This window comes from Hippopotamus amphibius, chromosome 6 (assembly GCF_030028045.1).
Source record: "Hippopotamus amphibius kiboko isolate mHipAmp2 chromosome 6, mHipAmp2.hap2, whole genome shotgun sequence".
Lineage (NCBI taxonomy): Eukaryota > Metazoa > Chordata > Mammalia > Artiodactyla > Hippopotamidae > Hippopotamus > Hippopotamus amphibius.
This window is the reverse complement of record NC_080191.1, coordinates 135452200-135476149: the sequence shown is the minus strand read 5'-3', so window position 1 is coordinate 135476149 and position 23950 is coordinate 135452200. Positions and strand designations below refer to the sequence as shown.

The 23950-nt window shown below is 33.6% G+C and overlaps 1 protein-coding gene across 7 annotated transcripts in view; it reads right to left on the bottom strand.

Moving 5' to 3' along the window:
- The window catches only part of LEKR1 (leucine, glutamate and lysine rich 1), a 247638-nt gene that overhangs the window by 102650 nt on the left and 121038 nt on the right, over positions 1-23950 (bottom strand). For 5 of the 7 annotated variants that reach the window (XM_057739614.1, XM_057739613.1, XM_057739611.1 and 2 more), the window contains one exon: positions 2241-2426. In XM_057739614.1, the coding sequence (XP_057595597.1) occupies positions 2241-2418 (178 nt within the window). In that variant the 5' untranslated portion in view covers positions 2419-2426. Of the gene's footprint in view, positions 1-2240; positions 2427-5894; positions 6021-18209; positions 18386-23950 lie in introns of those variants that run through there. The other 2 variants (XM_057739610.1, XM_057739616.1) reach the window with 2 other exon arrangements.

Genomic DNA, 23950 nt, shown 5'->3' with positions numbered 1-23950 from the left:
AATTGAGATAGAGAAGATAGTTCATTCATAGTAGATGCAAATATGATAGTTATACATTTAAAAGAATGGCAAAGAAACATTCAAATAAAACCATAAAATCATATTAAAGAATATAAAACAACATTTAAATAAGTGAAAGGACATACCTTATCCTTGAATGAATAAACTTTTATAATATTAAGACTTAATATCACTAAAAATGTCAATTCTCTAAAAAATAGTATAAATATAATGTAATCCCAATTAGAATCCCTGTTGGGACCAGAGCTGAATAAAATTATCTTAAAATTTATGTGGAAGAATACCTGCCTGTGAATATGTAAGAAAAGTATACAGACTGGAAGACAAAAGCTTTACTAGATATCTATCAGTGTCTTTGGATTAGAGGTAAATAAATGATCTTAAAAGTTGAATCAAAGAATAACTGACTCCAAATATATATTTTAAAAGTAAGAACATAGGAGACAGAATAAATTTTACCAGCTATGAGAATATGCTATTAAGTCAAATGAATATGATATTAATGGTACATGTAATAGATTAGTGGAATAGGAAAGAGAATACAATAATAGATACTAGCATTTGTGAAATTTTAACATATGACAGATAGTAGCTTTATTTAGTGGGAAAAGGATGGATTATTTAATACATAATACTGATACAACTGGCTATTGCATTTGGAAAGACTAAAACTAGATCCCCAAATCTCATATTATATAAAAAATAAATTCCATATATATTAATGACACATAAATGAAAGAAAACCCAAGAGACCATGTGCATAATCTAGGAATGGAATGGACTGTTTTAACCAAGAATAACCAGAAAAAATAAAAGACAGTAATTTGATAATACCAAATTTATGGTGCAATTTACCGTGAAAAGTCAATAGACAAATTCTACATTAGGAAAAAAATTGAATATAGAAGATAAATAACTACTTCACTATATGAACTGCTCTTAAAAACTGTTAAGGAAAATTCTAATAATGCAATAGAAAATTGGCAAAATCTATGAACAGGTAATTCATAAGAGAAAAATTAAAATACCTGATTTTAAATTTTGTATCTACTTTCATATTACTTCCAAATTCATGCAACAACTTCTCTTCTCTTCCAAAATCAGTTTCTCTCCAGATTTCTCTAGTCTGTGGTGTGCACCCATCATTAAGGACTCCCAAACAAAGAGGTTCAGAGCCCTCTGTGACTTCCTTCTCTCCCTTGTCTACTCAGTCAGGTGTTTACCTCTCTAGTCCTGGGTAGTCCTCTCAACCTTGATTCTATTTGAGCCTTCCCAGTGTGGCCAAGGAGACACAGTGGGATGAGCATGAGTCTTAGAGCCCAACTAGGTTTGCTTTCACTCCCTGCTATTTACCAGCTATGTGGGAAAAGGTATGTTACCTCTCTGGACCTCCCTTCTCTCCTCTGTAAGATGGGATAATTATACCTGCTATTCATGGTCATTGTGAGAATTGACAGAAGTAATTTACATACAGTGCTAACATGGTGTCTAGTACACATTAGGACCTAAAAAATGTTAGTTCTCTACCCTAGTTCAGTTTCTTATGGTAGTCTAGGGACTGGGTTACCAGCAAAGATGTTTTCTAAATGGCTACCTGACTCCAATTCCTTGATAACTGGAATACCTCCACACATTACTAGTAGCTTAATTTTGCTAAAACACTGCTTGTGTTGTATCATTCTCCTAATTACCAGTTTTCAATGATTCCTTATTGCCTTCAGGAAAAAGTACAATCACCATAGCCTTACTGCTAACATACTCATTGTTCTAAGGTAAACATTTTAAAACCTTGCCCAAGGTTTCCATGACATAATTTTTAATCTTTTCATTTGGGAAAATGAAGGAATGCCTAAAAATTTGGAATCACCTTATATAACAGCATATGCTATATTTTTCTTCAGTATTTTAAACCACCATCCACTGGGGATAATGATATACAAAAGTAAATTCTACTTTGTTTTCCTGAAATCTCACTTTGTACTTGAAATACCTTTAATATTTTCACTTAATACTTGCTACTCTAAATGGCAGAATAGGAATGGATGATAGCAAATATTTATCACAGAAACCGTTACTGGCATTGTTACTAATAATTAGGCATATTTACAACACAAACTAGTTAAAACAAGATTTTATTGTGATTATGAGATAAGTAAAAATTTAGACATTACTTTATTATAGCTAGTTGCTAACAACAGCAAAAAATAACTCTCTTTTACCTAGTACTTCCTTTTGCAAGTCATGGCATCTGGTTTGCAAGTTTACTTCCTGTTGTTTGGATGTCTCAATCTGCTGAGATCTCAATATGGCTGCATCTGACAACAATTTCAGGTTTTTCATTTCCTCTTCAAGGCATACATTATTTCTCCGGGACACTGTCAAACTTTTATTTAGCATCTTTATTTCTGTAAAGAAAATTCAAAAGTTTACTAATAGACAACATTGGATCGTAAAACATTTCTTAAAAAATGATTATTTTCTTTTAGAAAATTAATAGTTGAAAGCCAAGATGACTTCTCTGAGAGTATAGTGACACCTAACCAAAAAGTTGTTTCAATTTAGTAGTTACTCTGAAAAAGAAATGAGAAAAAGGATTGTATTGCTAAATGATGCATGAAATCTTTTAGTAGTTTTTTTTAAGCCTTTAAATTGTATCAAATGACAATCTTGCCTGCTTTTTAAATACTTACATGAATGAATAACAATCCATGTAATGTTCTGGGTTTTATTGAAATTAAATTGTTTTCTTGGCAACACGATTCAGAAAAGTAAATTTAAATGTGCTAGCATGAGCTGGTTAGGAGGCATTTCTAGGAGATAACTAGGATATATTCTATACAAATTATGAAGAAAGGTGATGGGGTGGAGAGAAATAAAAGGATACAGTGTCTAAAACTAATAAATTTATGGGCAGAAAGTATTATTTAATATATCTTAATGATTCTAATAACACTCTGTCCCCTCAAAATGAGACCAGAATTTCATCATAGCAATCACTTCTCATTATTCTACCTACTTAGATTAAGTTTAATAAAAATATGCCTTCACAGCATTATGTAGATTTAAATGTGCTAATTTTATGTAATTTTGTGAGAAATGCATGGAACATTTTATCCTTCAAAATGATAATTATCAAGCTCTCCCTTCATCAGTCTTTTCAGCACTGCTGCCTTAAACCACCATTAAAATACATAAATACACACATGCAATAATAATAAAAATACTATAAAATTTGTACAACCACAATTAACTGAATTGATGAAGATATGATCTACATGAAAATCTGGACAGTTCGTTTTTCCAGAGAGTTCACTTGGCATTCCTTCCTTGCTTAGCTCATCCTGTACTATGGGAGGGGTTTAGTGTGTGAATGGGCATCAAAGGAGGTCAGTCTTGGAGCCATCATAGCAGAAATAGTAGCCACATGGGCCAGTGAAGACCAGAAATGGACATCCGTGGGACAGACATGGCTGCAGAGGCAGTATGGCCAGTAAATAGTTACAGGAGAAGTAAAGCAGTATGTTGAACAGAGCACAGAGAAGAGACCTGCCTCAAGGGTTGGTGATGAGTAGGACCAGGAATGTGGTCTAAGGAGAGACAAACAAAATGTCTTTCTGTGGGAAGAAAGTACATCTGGAAGAAAAAGTGGCATTTAAGGTGTACCTAGGGCATGAACACAAGGGGTCTGGCACCTTCTTCACCTTTAATTCCTACTCAAAATGGAAAACCTAGAGAAATAAATTGGCAGGGATGAAATAAGTGGGGGTCTACTATATTCCAACGGTTCCTTTACATGGGAAATTTTCCCCCTAAGAATAGCTATATGCTTCTAAAAATTTATGGATATGTTCCCATTTGTGCGAGGAAAACTACTAACACAGTAGTACATAGAATTTTTAAAAGACTGTAGTTAAAAAAAACAAGGAGCCTGCAATTTTTCTTCAAGCCTAAAAAGTCTTCCTGGGTATTTTTGTATCCATAAAGGTGGCTTCTTATGGTTGAAAAAACTGTATCATACCCTAACCATATCTGTCTATGATTAAGTCAGAATGACACTGCAGAGAAGCACACACATGCTGTGACCTATTTATCGTTTGCCAGAATGATACTGCTTAGGTTCACAGACTCAATGTACATGACTATCTGTCTCTAAAATAACTACTCGTGTCAATGTGACTTTCTATCTGATATTAAAAGAATAAGAATCTGCTATACAAATTCATTTGTGAAATATATTCTAAGACACGGAAAAGTACAGCAAGATTTTAAAACTAACAGGAGGTACATGGAATTAGGAGAGTAAACTCAATGGGGGTCAATTAACTCGTCCTTGGCAAACTATACATCCCCTGTACCTATGGCAATCCTGGTGTCAAATACTCAATCCTACTTTTGTCATTAATATAACTTCACAATTGTCAGTTATGTGTCCCAATTTGGGTTCAGAAATTATGATAAACCTATTCTGGTCATTGTACCCACCATACACTTTCCCAGTCTTTGCACTACCCCATGAAGAAGGTCCTCCTAGCCTCATCCATTAGACCTACCACATCTCTTATGCTACCTCTCTGCCTGGAACTCTTTCCTGACAAGATGTGTAACTCACACCAATTATACCATTTCTATGGCACTGATCATATGTATACACGTGACCTACTATTAGACTATAAGTTATTTTAGGCCAGAGGTAATATCTCATTCATTTTTCACTCCCATAATTCCTACCACAACATCCTAGAATTAACAGGGGCTCAATAAATATCTACTAAATGAATAAAGGCATTATTGAGCAAAGCTTCTAATATACTACTAGTTGGAAGATCCTAAACATGTGTATATCTTACCGCTCCCTTCACTTCAGAGGCAAGCATTTTGAGCCCCAAATTATTTAATGCCAGACTTGGTAAGGCAGTAAACACACACATCTAGGAAACTTTTTTTTTTTGAAGGAAACATTTTTAATAGGATAAGCAAATAGGCCTATTCTATCCCTAATTTCATCAATTTTATGAAAAATGTGGACTACATTTCTAAGCCTAATTCAGAACTTGAATTTTAAAAGTTCAAGAGCTATTCAGTCAATAGTTATTTTGAGAGTGGAAGCAAATTGATTCTACACTTGCTAAAATATTCTGCCTTGGTAAAAATATTATTTTTTTCTGAAATTTCTTCTACTAAAATAGGTATGCTCTGGTTTGAGAAAACCTAATCTATGAAAAGTTAAAAATATTGATTACATAAAGTGATAACCACTAATTAGAAGAACAGGGAATATTTCATTTGTATCTTCTATTTAATATTTAGCATACTTTGTCAGTAAGAAAATACTAAACAATGCCTTTTTCTAGAAACTTTCTTCCTATTTTGGACTTTGATTTTAGATGTAGATTAATTTTAATGTGAGGAGTTTCCTGGTGGCACGGTGGTTAAGAATCTGCCTACCAACGCAGGGGACATCGGTTCAATCCCTGGGCGGGGAAGATTCCACATGCCTCAGGGCAACTAAGCCTGTGAACCACAATTACTGAGCCCACACGTCACAACTACTGAGCCTGTGTGCTGCAACTACTAAATCCCAGGTGCCTAGAGCCCATGCTCTGCAACAAGAGAAGCCACTGCACTGAGAAGCCTGTACACTGCAACGAAGAGTAGCCCCTGCTCGTCACAACTAGGGAAAGCCCATGCTCAGCAAGGAAGACTCAAAAACCCAGCAAAAAAAAAAAAAAGAGAATTTAATATGAAAATCTTTTAAAGTATCTGAATAATGCATGCAGTGTATATAGGGTTTACTATATTTATTAGCTTGCTAGAGCTGCCGTAACAGAGTATCACAGACTGGGTGGCTTAATCAATAGAAATTCATTTCTCACAGTTCTGTTGGCTAGAAGTCTGAGATCAAGGTGTCAGGGTTGGTTTCTTCTGAGGGTCATGAAGGACAGATCTGTTCCAGGCCTCTCTACTTGGCTTGTAGATGGCCGCCTTCTCCCTGTGTCTTCACACTGTCTTCTCTGTGTGTCTGTCTGTTTCCAAATTTCCTCTTCTTATTAGGATACTAGTCATATTGGATTAGAGCCCACCCATTTAAATTTATTTCTTTAAGAACCGTAACTCCAAATATAGTTATATTCTGAAGTACCAGGGAGTTAGGACTTTAACATATGAATTTGAGAGAGAGAAATTTCAGCCAATAATGCTGTATTTTAGAATAATTATTGGCATTTATGTTGTGATTATAACTATGCAAAAACAGATGAGCATGTGGAGGTATAGAAGATAAAATGGAAAAAATGAGAACAACTGAATTAGTATAGAGGAATTTGGAGTTTATTTTACTTCTTATAAAAATGTTTCAAGTTTGTTTTATATCAACTTTTCAAATGAAGAACTGTGCCATGCAGAATCAACTCACACCACAGGATATATCCATGTAGATCACAAATAAAAACTAGTATTGAAAAAAAAAAGTATGTTATTTAAAATGTTTGTAATATTGTCAAAGTTTATAGCTAATAGATGTTTTTAGCTTTCAAAGTAAGTGTGATGGAATTTGCTAGCTGATGCAAGTGTAATTATTAGTATTAATCTCATACAATCAATTTATTTGCCTTGATAAGATTTTTCTATTGTTCCTAGTCCTGTTAGCTTAGTCAAATGAACTTAAAATTTGTTACATCATTAAGTTTTTAGGAAGCCTCTATAACCTTATTACCAAGGCAATTGATATAAAATAATATTAAAAAACTATGAAAGACTAGATTTATTATTTAATGAAGGGATAATAAAACACTATATGGGTTTTTAAAAAAAACATTTTATTTTGAAATACTTAGAGATTTACAGGAAGTTGCAAAGAAATGTATAGGAAGGTCCTGTGCCACTTTTACTCCTCCTCTCCCCATGTGGAAATTTTGTATAACTACAGTACTCTATTAAAACTAAGAAACTGATCTTGGTATAATCCACAGAGCCAATTCGGATTTCACCAGTTACACACACATTTCTGTGTGTGTGTGTGTGTGTGTGTGTGCGCATAGCTCTATAACTACCAACACATCAAAGTACAGAATTGTTCTGTCACCACAAAACTGCCTCCTGCTACCTGCTTATAGCCACACCTACTCCTATTCCCTACCATCCCTAATCCCTGGTAACAACTAATCTCTTCTCCTTCCCTATAATTTTGTTATCTCAAGAATGCTACATAAATAGACTCATATAACACATAACCTTTTTGAGGCTGGATTTTTTTCACTCAGCATAGTCCCTTGAACATGTATTAACAATCTGTACCTTTTTTATTGCTGAGTAGTATTCCATGGTATAGATATAGCACAGTTTGTTCTCCATTCATTGAAGGACATTTGAATTGTTTCCAGTTTTGGCTATTATGAATAAAGATGCTATGAATATGTATGTACAGGTATTTGCATGAACTTAGGTTTTCATTTCTTTGGGATAAATGCCTAAAAGTGCAACTGCTGGGTCATGTGGTAAGTGCATTTTTAGTTTTAGAGGAAATTGCAAAATTATTTTCTAGAATGGCTGTACCATGTTACATTCCCACCAGCAATATTGAGTGATTTGGTTTCTCTGATCCTTGCCAACACTTGCTATGCTCAATTAAAATTTTAGACATTGCAGAAGATAGGTAGTAGTATCTCATTATGATTTTAATTTGCATTTGCCTAATGGCTAATGATGTTGAACATTTTTTTCTTGTGCTTATTTGCTACCTGTATATCCTCTTTGATGAAATTTATGCTCATATATTGCCCATTTTCTAATTGAACTATTTTTTGATATAGAACTTTGAGAGTTTAAAAAAATAGATTTTAGATACAAGCCCTTTGTCAGATATGTGCTTTGCCAATATTTTCTCTCAGTCTGTAACTTGCCTTTCTATGCTTTTAATAGGGTTTTTCACAGAGGAAAAGTCTTAATTTTGCTGAAGTTCAATTTATCAATTTTTCCTTTTATGTATCATGCTTTTAAGTTCAAGTCTAAGAATCTTGGGTTACAAAGATTTTCTTTTTTTCCTAAAAATTTAATAATTTTATATTTTACATTTAAATCTATGATCCATTTTGAGTTAATTTAAGGTGTGAGGTTTGGATCAAAGTTTTTGATATCCAGCACCACTTGCTGAAAAGACTAGGTTATCCTCCCTCTACTGAATTGCTTGTGCACCCTCGTCAAAAACCAGTTACGCTGTATAAAGCAAATAAGCTACAAGGATATGTTGTAAAACACAGGGAATATAGTGAACATTTTATAATAACTATAAATGGAATATAACCTTTGAATATTGTGAATCACTATCTTGTACACCTGAAACTTATATAATGTTGTACATCAACTATACCTCAATAAAAAAAAAACCCAGCTGGCCATATCCATGTGAGTCTAAATATATATACATATATATTTAATTTTAAATTTTAATTGTGAAATAATTGACATACATCACTATATAAGTTTAAGGTGTATACCATGATGATCTAATTTACATACATTGTGAAATGATTACCATAATAGGTTTAGTAGCATCCATAATTTCATACAGATACAACAAAAAGAAAAAAAAAATCTCCTTGTGATGAGAACTCTCAGGATTTACTCCCTTAACAATTTTCCTATATATTATACAGTAGTGTTAACCAAAGTCATCATATTGTACTTTATGTCGCTAGTACTTATTTATCTTATAACTGAAAGTTTCTGCATTTTGACAACCTTACTCCAACTTCCCCTCTACCTCCCCCACTCCACCTCTGATGACCACAAATCTGACCTCTTTTTCTATGAGTCTGGTGCATAGTTTTTCTTGTTTATTTTTTGTTTTTTTTAGATTCTACACTTAAGGAGATCATACAGTATTTGTCTTTGACTTATTTCACTTAGCATAACATCTTCAAGGTCAATTCATGTTGTCCCAAATGGTGGGATTTCAGTTTTTATGGCTGAATAATGTTCCATTGTGTGTGTGTGTGTGTGTGTGTGTGTGTATATATATATTTTACACACCCCTATACACACACACACACACAACTCACACACCCATTCACCCATTAAAGGATACAGGTTGTTTTCTTGCCCTGGCTATTATAAGTAATGCCACTATAAACATGGGGGTATTTTGGAATTAGTGTTTTCATTTCCTTTGGAGATACACACACACACACACACCTTTTTTAAAACTATAGGTGAAGAGCATTAATTTTGTTCCTTTATTTAGGAGAAAAGCTATCAGACCACCAAACGAACACTTCTGCAGGATAAATGAAAATGTAATACAACAGAAGGAATGAAGACTTTAGAATAAAAAAGAATAAAATAACAGCAACTGACCTTGATTCTTTACTGTGATAGGCATATTGTGTGGGGGGTGTGCGTGCGTGCGCGTGTGCAGGTAAGGACACTGAGGGCCAGAGATTTTGTAAGTGGTAGAGTCAGTATGTATGAACTCTCTTGACTGGAGAGCCCTGCCCTTGGGATTCCTATGTACCTTTAAATATTTAAGAGTTGAAGCCCACAACACAAAAAGTACCAGCAAAGGCTGGCACACACACACTGGCTGTGTGGCCCTCTTCCAGGCCGGGTGATCAGCCCTATAAAAGGGCAAAGATACCAAGGATTCTTCTTGATTTCTTCCTCAAGTTCTAATCACTAAATTTGAGTAGATTTGGTTTAATAAACTTAAGTAAAAGCTTAATTAAATAGTCACGACAACAAACTAGAAATAAGAAACAGTAACAAAATTAAAAGGGTTACTGTTGAAAGTATTTTTCAGGTATAACTGACATTAAACCCTTATTATTTTTGTAAATAGGAAATAAACCAAAATAAAATTATAACATTTTAAAAGTTTTAAAGTATAAAAAGTTCATTTCACTATTTATACCAGCATTGTCCAATAGAAATACAATGCAAGCCACATATATATATTAAAAATTTCTAGTAGCCACATTAAAAACGTAAAAAGAAACATGTAAAATTAATTTTAACAGTGTGCTTTATTTAATTCCACATATCCAAAATATTAAAAGGCTAGAGCCATATTCAAAGTGCTCAGTAGTTCTGTGTGGCTGGCAGCTACCATATTGGACAATGTAGGTCTCTACATTCCTAGGCTTTTGGTCATCTTTTTGTGTAGGTGTGATAGTTACTCAAGTTTTACAAGAATTAACTTTCAAAACATTACACTCTATTTTCTCTGAATCTAAATTTAAGATAAAGATTATTTTCTTAAAATTTTATATTGTGAAATTGTTATGTTTATATATTTACTAGAAGTGCTGCTAAATTTAAAGTGTGCTCAAATTGGTCAGAGATTATAAAAAGGCAAGCATCAGCATATTTGTAGTTTTGCATGTACTTGTACATGTTTGTATGTCTATGCCCTGAGGCTTCGATTGTGCTGATAACATTAAGGAGAAATTTTTTTAAAAGGAGGGGGAAAAACCCTTACAATAATATGCCTTCATTTTCATACACCTCATCTGTTATGTTCACTAAGCTTTTGCTTGGAAATTGGATATACTGTCCTTGTGTATGTATTTCCATCTCTGAGCTTCTGTAATCACCACTGTGTAACTTCCAAACAAAGCCCTCCCACTTCAGACATAAAAGTGATATGATTTATTATAATGGTAAATGTTAAACTTAAGGGTTGAAAACTAACTCCTGTCATCTCATGTTAGATAAAACGTAAAATGTAATATTACTTGATTCTTCAATACCACTTTTAGGAATTAATTATGTTAAAGAAAAAATGGGATAAGATCATAGAGATTCATGAGTAAAGATGTTCACTGAAACCTTATTTATAAAAGCAAAAACTGTGATCAACCTAAATGTCCATGAATAGAAAGCCAGTTAAATAAGTCGATACATTCCTACAATGAGATACTATGTCAACATAGTTTACAGTTAGTTGGCATGACTATATATTTCCATGATATATTATTAAGTATATATATCTATGCAGTGAAAATAAAGATTAGCAAGTTCTATATCAAAATGTTAACAGCAGATATCTCTATGTAATGAGACTGCAGATGATGTTCACTTCCTTCCTTGCTGTCTTTCTGCATTTTCTATGTTTTAACATTGAGGCTATTTTATGTTTATAGTCAGAAAAATTCTGAAAGGCATTTGAATTTGAAGGAAAAAAAAGAATTATCAAGTTTTGTATTTCCCTCCTTAAAGTGCAAAAAATAAGTTTCAAACAAGCTTTAAAAATCAGACTGAGAATTTTACTACTGATAATAACCCATGGCTTCAGGCAGATGTAACTCATAAACAAAGCCTCTCCTTTCTCCTTACTCTCTCTCCCTAGATATTAGAAGTAATATGTGAGAATTACGAAAAACATTTAGAAAATACTCAGAGGTTTTAAAAGGAACATAAAGATTATCAGATTTAATCTGGGTTAAAATTTGGGTGTCCTTTATTTCCATTCAAATTCCACAATGTTCACTGAGCACCTACTCTGTAACAGGCAAAATTCTCTTAAAACACTAGGAATACAGCCTTCAGCAAAGCCGTCAGAATTCCTGTGCTCCTGGAGATTATAGCCTAGTGTGAGGAGTCTGGCAGTAAACACATAAATCACTACATGGATAAGAATATTTCTGACAGTGATAAATGTTATTAAAAATGAAACAGAAAAATAGGATAGAGAAGTGTAAGAGAAGACTACTTTAACTAGAGTCCCCAGCAAAGATCTCTCTGAGAGGTGACATTTGAACTAAGACCTAAGTCATAAGAAAAGGCAGCTACTTATTCTGGGAGACCCTTAGCTAATCTCCCCTTCATGAGCCTGAAGTGCTTCACTCTGTCCTTATATTATTATGTGTCACATTTAGTGAGAACAAAGTGAGTGAGGTTTTAAAGTAAAGAAAGAGTAACATTCCTCCATGCAGAGGGGTTGTCAGTACCTCCTTGCTTTTCTATCTCTTTCTGTGACTGTGACATACTTGCAGTCTATGAGCTCCTCTGCGATTTACCTAAACTAACAGTCCTAAAGTGGACAATTAGCTTAAAGATTTCCCCAAAGAAATCATGGATTAAGGAAGATACTAATAATGCAACACAAATGAAAACAAAAACTGATAGACCTGGGACTTCCCTGGTGGTCCAGTGGTTAAGAATCCACCTTCCAATGCAGGGGATGCGGGTTCGATCCCTGGTTGTGGAACTAAGATCCTGCACGCCACCAGACAACTAAGCCCACACTCTGCAACTATTGAGCCCGTGTGCTCTAAAGCCCGCATACCACACGCTAGAGAGAAGCCTGCACACTGCAATGAGGAGCCTGTGCGCTGCAATGAAAGATCCTGAATGCCACAACAAGATCCTGCATGCCACAATTAAGACCTGACACATCCAAAAAAAAAAAAAAAAAACCACACACACACACACACACAATACCAAAAAAAAAAAAAAAACTCGTAGAGCTGATGCTCCTCCTATTCTGGTATGACTGAGTTCATCATTACCAACATTATGAGGTAAATATTCTATAATAAGATGTGACAAGACACTCAAAAATGAGAAGATTATCAAGGAGTGATTTGAATGTGGACTAATATCCTCTATACATGTCCCATTAAAATCACTAAAATTTAAATGATTGACAACACTAGGTGTTGACAAGAATATGGAACAACTAGGACTCTCATACATTGCTGGTAGAAATTTAAAAGGATCAACCACTTTGGAAAACTATTGGGTAGTTTCTTAAAAAGTGAAATATACCTTACCATAACACCCAGTCATTCTACTCCTAGGTATTTAACAGAAAGAAACAAAGACATATATTCATAAAAAGATATATGTGAATGTTCAAATAATGGAAATGATTCATAAAATATAGTATATCTATATTATTAACTGTTAGTGGACGGTCAGTGCTCTGCCCATATCCCTTGAACCTTTCAATGTTCTTCTACTGACTTTGAATTGCCACTATTTGCATCTCTGTGCTGGAGGAATCTTTTCCCTGGAACTGCAGAAAAGCAGCACGTCCCACCACATGGTAGGCTAGAAGTGCCAAGGAATTCACACTGTCTGGGAGCAGCTTTCAACCAATGATCTTGCGAGTTGATGCCCAGCTCTCTCACTCCTTGAGTGAGAAATTCTGAGGCATGTGTTTTAAACCATTTCTCAGAGTTTCTTCATGGGATTAAGCTCCAGTTGCCCACTGCGACAGTGCAAGCTTTATTTGCTGCCTTTCTGTCCCTATATCTGGGTGACCTTCACTTCCCAAATAAACTACCTGCACTCATAACCTTTGATTCAATGTCTGCTTCTGGGCGAACAAAGACACTAACATACACATGATATTTTATCTATATTAATATTGATCTCAAAACCATCACTGAATGAAAAAAGTAAGTTCAAAATATGATACCATCTATATAAAATTTGAAATCTAATGTAAAAATAATATACAATTGGTACATGCATACAAATTACAGTATACAATTACATTTGAAATATGACATTTTTTAAAAAGGTAAAGTATTAAAAATTGTCAATTTTTGCAGTTGAAAACATGGTTGTTATAACATTCATCTGTATTTGTCTAAACACGGTTGTTATAATATTCATCTGTATTTATCTAAATTTAATTCTCAAAATTAATAAAAATTTAAGAGTATTGTCATATACAACTCATTCTAAAGGCACATATTGTATAATAAAATTAGGAAACTGAAGTTATATAAAGAATGCTGTCTTTTTTAACATTTAACTATAAAAATCTAAAATACACAGAAAAGTTGGAAGAACTGTACTATGAACTCAAATATACATACCACCTAGATTCTTCAACTAACATTTTACTATGTTTGCTTTATAACATAGCTATTCATCTACATATTTATGCATTTCAAGATAAGTCAATATATTTGACTCCTGAAACACTTCAGCATGCACATTGTTAATTAGCATTCAATATAGATTTCTAATTTTTGAGTGAAATTTACCTACAAAGAAATGTATAAATCTCAAATGTACCATTAGATGAGTTTTGAGAAATGCATCCACTGTATACCACTGTGTAACTCAAACCTCTATCAAAATAGAGAGCCTTACTATCACTACAGAAAGTGCCTTCGTGTCCCTTTCCAGTCAATCCTCCCCTCTGACGTAACTACCGTTCTGTTCTGTTTTGTTGTTTTTTTCTACTATAGATTAGTTTTGTCTATTCTAGAACACCATATAAATGGAATCTTACAATGTACATTATTTGTGTAAGGTTACTTTCAGGCAGTGTAATATTTTTGATGTTTATCCAAGTTACTGCATTACTGTAGTTCATTCTATATTCCATTGTTTATTCAGCTGTGTTTTGATAATCCATTCTACCAATGTACTTCTGGGCTTTTTCCAATTTAAGGCTATTTTGAATAAAGCTTGAATAAAGTTGCTGAATATTTTTATGGACATACATTTTCATTTGGGGGAGATGGTAAATTTCAAAGAGAAGAATTTCAGACACATCAGACAGATGTATCTTTAGTTTTATAAAAAACTATCAGATCCTTTTTCAAAGTGACTATAGCATTTCATACTCTCACCAATTTGTTTAAGAGTTCTAGTTGCCCTCCTTCCTCACCAAAATCTGCTGTTGCCATTTTTTTTTTCATTTTAACCAACCTAGGGGGTACGTACTGGTATCTCTCTGTGGTTTCAATTTGCACGTCCCTTGTGACTCATAATGCTTAGCACCTTTTCATGTCCTTATTGGCCATTTGTGTATCTTTCCTTGTAAAGTGTCTATTCAAATCTTTTGGCCATTTTTGATAGGCTTGTTTGTGCTTTTACTATTGACTTGTAAGTGTTCTTTATGTAACTTGGACAGCAGTCCTCTGTCACAGGTTTTTTGACTATTTTCTCTGTCTGTGGCTTACCTATTCATTTTCTTAAATGGCATCTTTTGATGAGTTAAGGTTTTTAATTTTGATTAAGTCTCATCAATTTTTGTTCTTTTGTTGTTCTTACTTCTGTGTTCTATTCAGGAAACCTTCATTTACTATCAATTCATGAAGATATTTTCCTGTTTCTTCTTTTATTATTTAGCTTTTATACTTAGCTCTGATTTATCCTAAGTTAATTTTTGCATAGAATGTGATATAGGAGTCAAGGTATATTTCCCTATACGGGTATTCAGTTGTTCTAGCACAATTTGTTGAAAGACTTTCTTTTTCCCATTGAATTGTTTTGGTGCCTTGTCAAAAGTGAAATGATCATATCAACAGGGGTCATTTACGAGGCTATTTTGTTCAATGGACCTATTGTTGAGCCATATGCCAGTATTACACTGACTTGATTACTGTGATTTTATAATAAATCTTAAGAGTCAGGTGATGTTAATTCTCCATTATTATTAGCTCTTTATCTAGTTTTTTTGTATTTTTTTAAATGGTTACTCTAGGGATTATACATCCTAATTTCTTAGTCTACATAAAATGAATGATGTACCATGTTGCATAAAATACAAAAAGCATGCAACCATATGGATATATTACCCCATCCCTCTGTCCTTTAAGCTGTCATATGTTAAATCAACATACTTTACAACCCCAATATAATATTATATTCTTACTTTAAATGAGCATAGACATTTTTTCAATTTAAAGGAAAAAAGTCTTTTATATTTACTGATATTTATTACTTACGATACATTTTAACCCTTCCTTGGGGCTCTGTTCATTGTTTTTCAATATTTGTCTTCTTCAAATTGAATAATTTCTATTGCTCTATCTTAAAGTCCACTGATTCTTTCTTCAGTAATCATAATATGCTATAAAACCTATCCAGTAAATTCTTATTTTAGATATTGTATTTTTAAATTCTTGAATTTCCAATTTTTAACAGTTTCTTGCTGAGATTTTCCATCTTTTCATTCATTATTAGCTTATTTTCCTCTACTGAACATAGCTAACAGCTGATTTGAAACCCTAGTCAGCTAATTATATCATCTGGCCCAACTCAGGGTTGGTCTCTACTGACTGTCTACTCTTTTGAGTATGAGCCATTTTCCTGTTTCTTCCCAGATCAAGTAGTTTTGGATTGTATCCTAAACATTGTAGATGTTATGTTATGGATACTCTGGATTCTGTTATTTTCCTCTAGAGTACTGATTTTTTTTATTTTTATTTTTATTTTTTTTTTTGGTATTGTTTTGTTTTAACAAGTAGTTAACTTGGCTGAACTCAAATACTAAAGACTATTTCCCCTAGGGTAGGTAGCAAGTAATGTCAATTGTTTTAGCCTTAGATGAGCTGCTTAGAGTCTTCCCTGTGCACATGCATTTTAGGGATAAGCCAGATATCTGGGAAGAGTTTATATGCAAAATTTGAGCCCTCCTTTTATATCTCTTTTCGAAGATATCCTCTCACTTCTCAAAACTGGGGCTGCCTTGATCTCTGTCCTCCAGTTTTAAAGCCAAAAAAACTATAGATTTCTATCAAAGTTTTAGCTTCCCTGCATGGAATAGACTGTACCTTGCCCTCAATCTAATAGCCATAAAAAAACACACCAAAACAAACAACAACCACAAACAAATAGGGAATTCACCCAGTGCTACTCCCTTCTTTCAATTAAAAAAATAATATTATTGGAATATAATTGCTTTACACTGTTGTGCCAGTTTTTGAGGTACACCAAAGTGAATCAGCTCTATTTGTGCATATGTCCGCATGTCCCCTCCCTCCCATGACTCCCTCTCACCTTCCCTGTCCTGGCCCTCTGGGTCATCACTCATCATCGAGTTTATCTCCTTGTGTTGTGTAGCAGCCTCCCACTGGCTATCTATTTTGCATTTGGTAGTGTATGTGTGTCGGTGCTGCTCTCTCGCTTCGTCCCGGCTTCCCCTTTGTGCCCCCAACCCCCCGCTGTGTCCTCGGGTCCGTTTTCTGCATCTGCATCTTTATTCTTGCCCTGTCACTGGGCTCATCAGTGCCATTTTTTTAGATTCCGTATATATGAGTTAGCATACGCAGGTTCTGCTTTAATTCAAAATTCGCCTGTTCATTTTGCCTCTGTACCATGTCTCTGTCTATAGCTCTTTTGGATGTGTTTCTAATTCTCCACTGGGCATCTCCACTTAGATGTCGCAGGAATACACAGCAAGGTAGTAGCAAGAAGTCAGGACTCATATGGCTATTGACTATTTACTTATATCACCTCTTTGCATCCCTATTCACTGCATATGAAGAAGGAGGATAATATGGAGTTCTGGATTTTGTAATGAGAATTAAAGATAATTATATTTACAAAAAAAAAAAAATAGGTTTTTTTTTCAGATCAGTTTTAGGGTCATAGTAAAATCTAGCAGAAAGTACAGAGAATTCCCATATACTCCCTGCCCCCAACACATGCACAGCTTCCCCCACCATCAACATCCTGCACCACAGTGGTACATTTTTTACAATTAATGAACCTACACTGGCACATTACTATCATCCCAAATCTATAATTTACATTAAGGGTACACTCTTGGTGTTGTATAGTCTATGGGTTCTGACAAAATGTATAAAGACACATCGGCCATACAAATATGATACAAAATAGTTTCACTGCCCTAAAATACTCAATGCTCTACGTATCATCCTTCCTTCCTACCCTAGCAACCACTGACCTCTTTACTATTTCCATAGTTTCGCCTTTTCCAGAATGTCATATATTACAGTTAGAACCCTCCAATACATAGCTATTTTTAGATTGGCTTTTTTCAAATAGTAATAGGCCTTCTTTCAAATTTTCTTTTTATGTTCCCTCCACGTGCTTGGTCTTGATCACTCTCCAGTGTTTTTAGGTAGTTATTTTGTCCAGAATTTATAGTTGTTATCTTTGGGAAATCTAATCTAATTAGAGCTACTCAGCCATTAACAGAAGAAAAAGTTTTAAAATACAATTTGTACATTTAACAGGAATAACCAGACTTCTGGCCATAGTTTAAGATTGATGTATCAGAGCTTATCTTAGATCAGGCCTATAATTATTGAATTTCAGGGTTGGAATAGATCTTAATGGTCATCTAGTCTACTAACAAATAACAGGTTTAAAATTAATCATAATTCCCATCACATAAAACAAAATATCATTATTTCATTACTTATGATGTACCATTTACCAAAAAAAGGACGATTATGCTCTAAATATATCTAACAAACCTGTCAAGGCTGTTTCACTTATGGATTTAATTTGTAGAAAAACTTCTCCTTTCAGTGAAGTCCAGTTTTGAAAATTATCATATACTTCATTTTTAATACTGGTCAGCTCCCTTTTAGTAAAAGTAAGTAATGAAAGAGTCTTATTCCAAAAATACTTGTATTCCGTCAATCTCTGACTGTAAAGTAGTAAAGAAAAATTAGGATTTTTAAAAACAGCAAGCATAATAACAAATATTTATTTGAAAAAAAGGATTTCTTTGAAAAATTGTTTTAGAGTGACCATACAATCTACTGTTTAAACAGAGACTATGTTGAAAGTGAAAGTAGATAATACTACCTGCATTATGCTGAGATGACATATAAACTGGGGATATCCCAAGAAGACTGAGGTATATGGTCACCCCAACTCATTTCCATTGTGTTATAATATTTTAACTATAAAGATAACTATTTTCATACACATTTTTTCTATTAATCTTTTAAAATTAACAGCAAACATTTAGTGAATGAAGTTCAGTCAAAAGTGACTCAGTCATTGAGCCTAAAAGAGAATCTCAGATTTGTAGACAGCATTCTTCCTATGCTATGGACCTATAGTCAGTGTAAAACCTGGGGTAATAATAAATGAAACCTTTTTAAGTGACTGATCCAGCGCTTTTTCTTCAGCAAATGCCACAGCTCAAAATAATCACGTTTTTTCCATCTCAATGATTTTTATTACTTCAGATGTCCTGGCTATCATTTACCTAATAATCAAGCAAGATGCAGACACAGATCTGAGTGTTATTAGCGAAAAGATAATAACTGAAGCTATGGGAGTTATCTGTTTAGTATTTATCTCCCTAAGTAAACTAAGATCTATTATGCAGAGACTGTATCTGTCTTGTTCATCACAGTCTCCCCAGCACCTAGCATAGTACCTACCACATACTATGTACTCAACACATATTGATGAATGAATGAATAAATGAGTGAAAAAAAATAGATCACTTGGAGAATAAAGAAGTAAGAAATACTGAGGATAAAATATCAGACAACACTAATATTTATGGGACTAAATCAGAAAAGAATCCCTCAGAGAGAGTAGGGAGGAGCAACCAGTGAGTTAGAAGAAAAGCCAAAAGGATAACATCTGAAAAGCCAGGGGATAAAAGAATTGAAAGTAGAGAGTAGTGATCAGTGTTTAAGGCCTCAGATAAAGGCTGAACAGAGTCCATTATATCTGTTATTAAGGAGGCCTATGGTGATCTCAGAAAGAGGCATCAGGTGGGAAAAGATCGAGCAGTAAAGCAGAAGTTAGAAGATAGTTATGTGGTACCAGCAATCAAGAACCTTGACTGAGGAGGCAAGGAGAGAAAGATACACAGTAGAATGGTTTGTTAGGATGGGAGACACCTGAGTGTGTACACAGCTGAGCAGACAGTATGAGTGCAGTCACAGAGGCTAAAAAACACAGGCAAGAGATGTGATCATTTCTTGTGCAAAGAGCTAGAAAGAAAGGACAGATGTAAAACTAAGGCTGAAAGATTAGCCTCTGCCAGGAAGGAGAAGGGTGGTGTCATTCTGCATGGTTAATTAATAAGGTCCACCTGAGTGACCAAAAGCCACAGGGAGGGAGGGATGGATTGGGAGGTTGGGGTTAGCAGATGCAAACTATTACATATAGAATGAATAAACAAGGTCCTACTGTATAGCACAGGAAACTATATACAATATCCTGAGATAAACCATAATGGAAAAGAATATAAAAAAGAATGTATATATACATGTATAATTGAATCATTTTGCTGAATAGCAGAAATTAACACAATATTGTAAATTAACGATACTTCAATTTTAAGAAAATGCCAAAAAAAAAAAATCAAAGAAAGAGTCCAAACAGATAACTAAAGCAAGGGGACCAATAGCGAAGATGGGAAGTTTGAATGTGAAGCCAGGAAGTGGTAAGACAGAGAAACAACATTATGAACTAAGTCAAGGTTAAAGGACTAATGGGCCCAATGTAAGGCAGCTGCTGGGAGCAAGCCATGTACATCGAAGCCTAGACGCATATTTAATAGAAGAAAGACTGGATATGGTTGCATGTGCTTCTGTAGGGAAAAAGGCAGGAAACAGAAAATTCAAGCTTCTTAGCTAAGATCAGATACATCACATTTTGTGGGGCCTAGATCTTATACGATTGGTATGGATAAAGGGATGGCTTTCTTGTAAAAGATGACTACAAAATTAGGTTTAAAAGTGTGCACTTATTTACACATTAAGAGAAATTGTTACAAATAAAATTGTAAAAGTTAATAAATACCATCAATATCACAAAATACAGAAAAAAATATAACTTTTTAATAAGTAACAGCTCTACAATACTTTTTTTGCCTACAATTTTTGGCTACATGCTTTACAAGCACCTTTTCATATGAGAAGCATTTTATAATAATACTTTATGTGGAGAGAATATAAAAATTATACAGCCTTTCAGCTAGCATGGCCATTAGTTTTATTATCAGTGGTAGTTTAGAAAGATTCTTTTAGCTTCATAGCCTATTATTGGTAATATCGTGTAAATATTAACCATTGCCAAGTCTGGAAAAATCCTTATGAAAATTTTTCATATATGATAAGATTTTTGGCATTTTAAGTTTTTTTGGAAAATGACATCTTAAATTGTCTTTGAAATGAAGAAACTCACGAACCAACTTATCTAAGATGTCCTTCAAGTGGTATACTATGATTTTTATGTTATATTCAGTGATGTTAGCAGCTTTTGTCAAATCAGCAAGAAACTTAAATCTTTCTCCAATGTATTCAAATAAACTTTTCTTCATTGACTGGTACAAAATAATCCAAGAGATTTTATTGAAAATGTATCTCTTATGATGTAATCTGAAAAAACGTTACAATTTCTTTATGACAATAATTTCTATTGTTTAAATTGTTTATTTTTATTGCTTTTATTCTATTAATTTAAAAAAATTTATACACACCCTGATTTTTAGTCTGCAATGTCTCGCTTGTATAATTGAAGCAGTCTAAAATGTCTTTCCAAATGGCAGTCATAATGCATATTATCCCAACTCAACTTTCCCTCTCAGATCCCCCAAATGTCAGTGACTACTCCAAAGATACTGACATCAGAAGTAGGAGAAGGGAAATCAGAGTGCAGAGAGACAGAATTTTTACAATATAATTAAAAAGCATCTTGCTTTGCCAGGAGCCCTCCCAGTAGCCTGGAAGGGGGTCCTGAGTGTGGGGTTCTGAAACTTAAGTATCATTTGATTCACAGGAAAAATGTCTATGTTGATAACTGTAACTCTCCTCGAGAAATATAAAGCAAGACACACAGCTGCTGAGAGATGAGGAGCACAAAGAATTTTAAGCAGAATATTAAGGATTTAGATATTATTGAAGAAATTGAGGGCCTGCTGTTTAACAACCTGTAAGTGGGTATAAAGACTGAGGGCTTTAAGGGTAAATAAGCAGAGGTAAAAGTAGCTGGATTAATGGCAAAGTCCTCTATGCAGAAATATCCTCTATGAAGAAAATCCTAAAGAATACACACACACACACACACACAAATACTAGAACTAATAAATGAGTTCATCAAGGTCACAGGATACATAAACCATATGCAAAAATCATTATTATCTCTGTTTGCTAGCAATGATGAATTCCAAAAATAAAGAAAAAAGTCCACTTGTAATAACATCAAAAAGAATAAAGTGTTTAGAAATAAACAATAAAAGGAGTGCAAGACTTGCATACTAAAAACAAAACATTTCTGAGAGAACTAAAGACCTCAGTGGAAAGACACATGGATTCTTGGATTGAAAAATTCAACATTTTTAAAATGGCAATTCTCCCCAAATTGATCTATAGATTTAATGCTATACTTATCAAAATCCCAGTAGGCTATTTTTCAGAAATTGACAAGCTGATTCTAAAATTTATATGGAAATACAAGTTTCCCAGGATAGCCAAAACAATCTTGAAAACAAAGAAATTTGAAGGGTTTACATTTCTTGATTTCAAAATTTGCTAAAAATTATAGTACTCAAGAGAGTGTGGTACTGACATAAAGAATAGATATGTAGATGAATAAAGTAGAATAGAGAGTTCAGAAATAATTCCTTCCATTCATGGTGAATTGATTTTAGGTAAAGGGACCAAAGCACTTCAGTAGGGAAAGAATAGCCTTTTTAACAAACAGTGCTAGAATAATTGAGCATTCACATGAAAAAAAGGTGAATTTAGATCCTTACTTTACATTATTCACAAAGTTAAAATGAATCATGAACCTAAATGTAATAGCTAAAACTATAAAGCTTTAGAAGAAACTACTGGAAAAAAATCTTTGTGACCTTTGGTTAAGCAGAGTTCTTACATATGTTACCAAAAGCACAATCCCTAAAAGAAAACATTGATTAAATTGTATTTCACTAAAAATAATACCTTTTGTTCTTCAAAAAAGACACAATTAAGAAAATGAAAAGACATGCCACAGACTGGGAGAAAATATTTTCAAGTCATATTTCAAATAAAAGACTTGTACCCAGAACATACAAAGAACTCATAATCTGATAACAAGAAAACAAAACAATGAAAAATAAGCAAAATATTTTAATAGCTATTTCACCAAAAAACCATACAAATGGTTAATAAGCACATGAAAAGATGCTCAACATCATTAATCATTTGGCAAACACAAATCAGAGCACAATGAGGTACTATTTCACAGCCTCTAGAATGGCTACTATAAAAAAAGACAAACAATAAGAAATGTTGGCAAGAACACAGTGAAAGTAGAGTCCTCATTCCTGGTAGGAATGTAAAATGGTGCAGCCACTTTGCAAAATAGTTTTGCAGTTTCTTAAAAGTTAAATATCAATTTATCATATGATTCAGTAATTCTACACTTAGGTATCTACTCAAGAGAAATAAAACATACACCCACAAAGACGCGTATGTGAATGTTTATAGCAGCATTATTCATAAGTGCCAACAAGTGGAAACAATACAAATGTCCTTCAACTAATAAATCCATAAATAAAATGTGGTATATTCATACCATGGAATACTATTTAGCAATAAAAAGAAACAAAGTACTGATGCATGATACAACATGGATAAACATCAAAAACTTTAGTGAAAAATGTCAGATATAAAAGACCACATATTGCAGGATTACATACATCTGAATTGTCCAGAAAAATACAAATCTATAGAAACAAAGAAGATAAGCAGTTGCCTAAAACTGTTGGTGAAGATAGAGACTGACTGCAAGTGACATGAGGATCTTCTCAGGATGACTCAAATGTTCTAATATTGGATGTGGTAATGGTTGCAATAGGTTTACTAAAAACCATTACACTGTCTACTTAAAAGGGGTGGATTTTGTAGTATCTAATTTATATCTCAATAAAGCTGTTTTAAAAAAGATATGAGGTTATTAACTATGGGATCAAGGCTAGAAAACAAAGTAAAGCCAAGAAATGGGAAAATCAGGAAAAAAAATACTAGAAGCCTTAATGTGGCTGAAGACTTGGGGTGAAAGTGAGAGATTTGGGGAGTTGGCTTGAAAATTTCAGCGATGACAGAGTCTGGATTTACAAATAAGAAAAATTAAAGGATAAGTATATTTCAAACAATTTATGAAAGATTCACAATAGGATTCCTATAAAAGTAAGCACTACTAAGATCTTTCAAATATGGATTGATTTGAAATATTAGAGTTATATACAACTTTA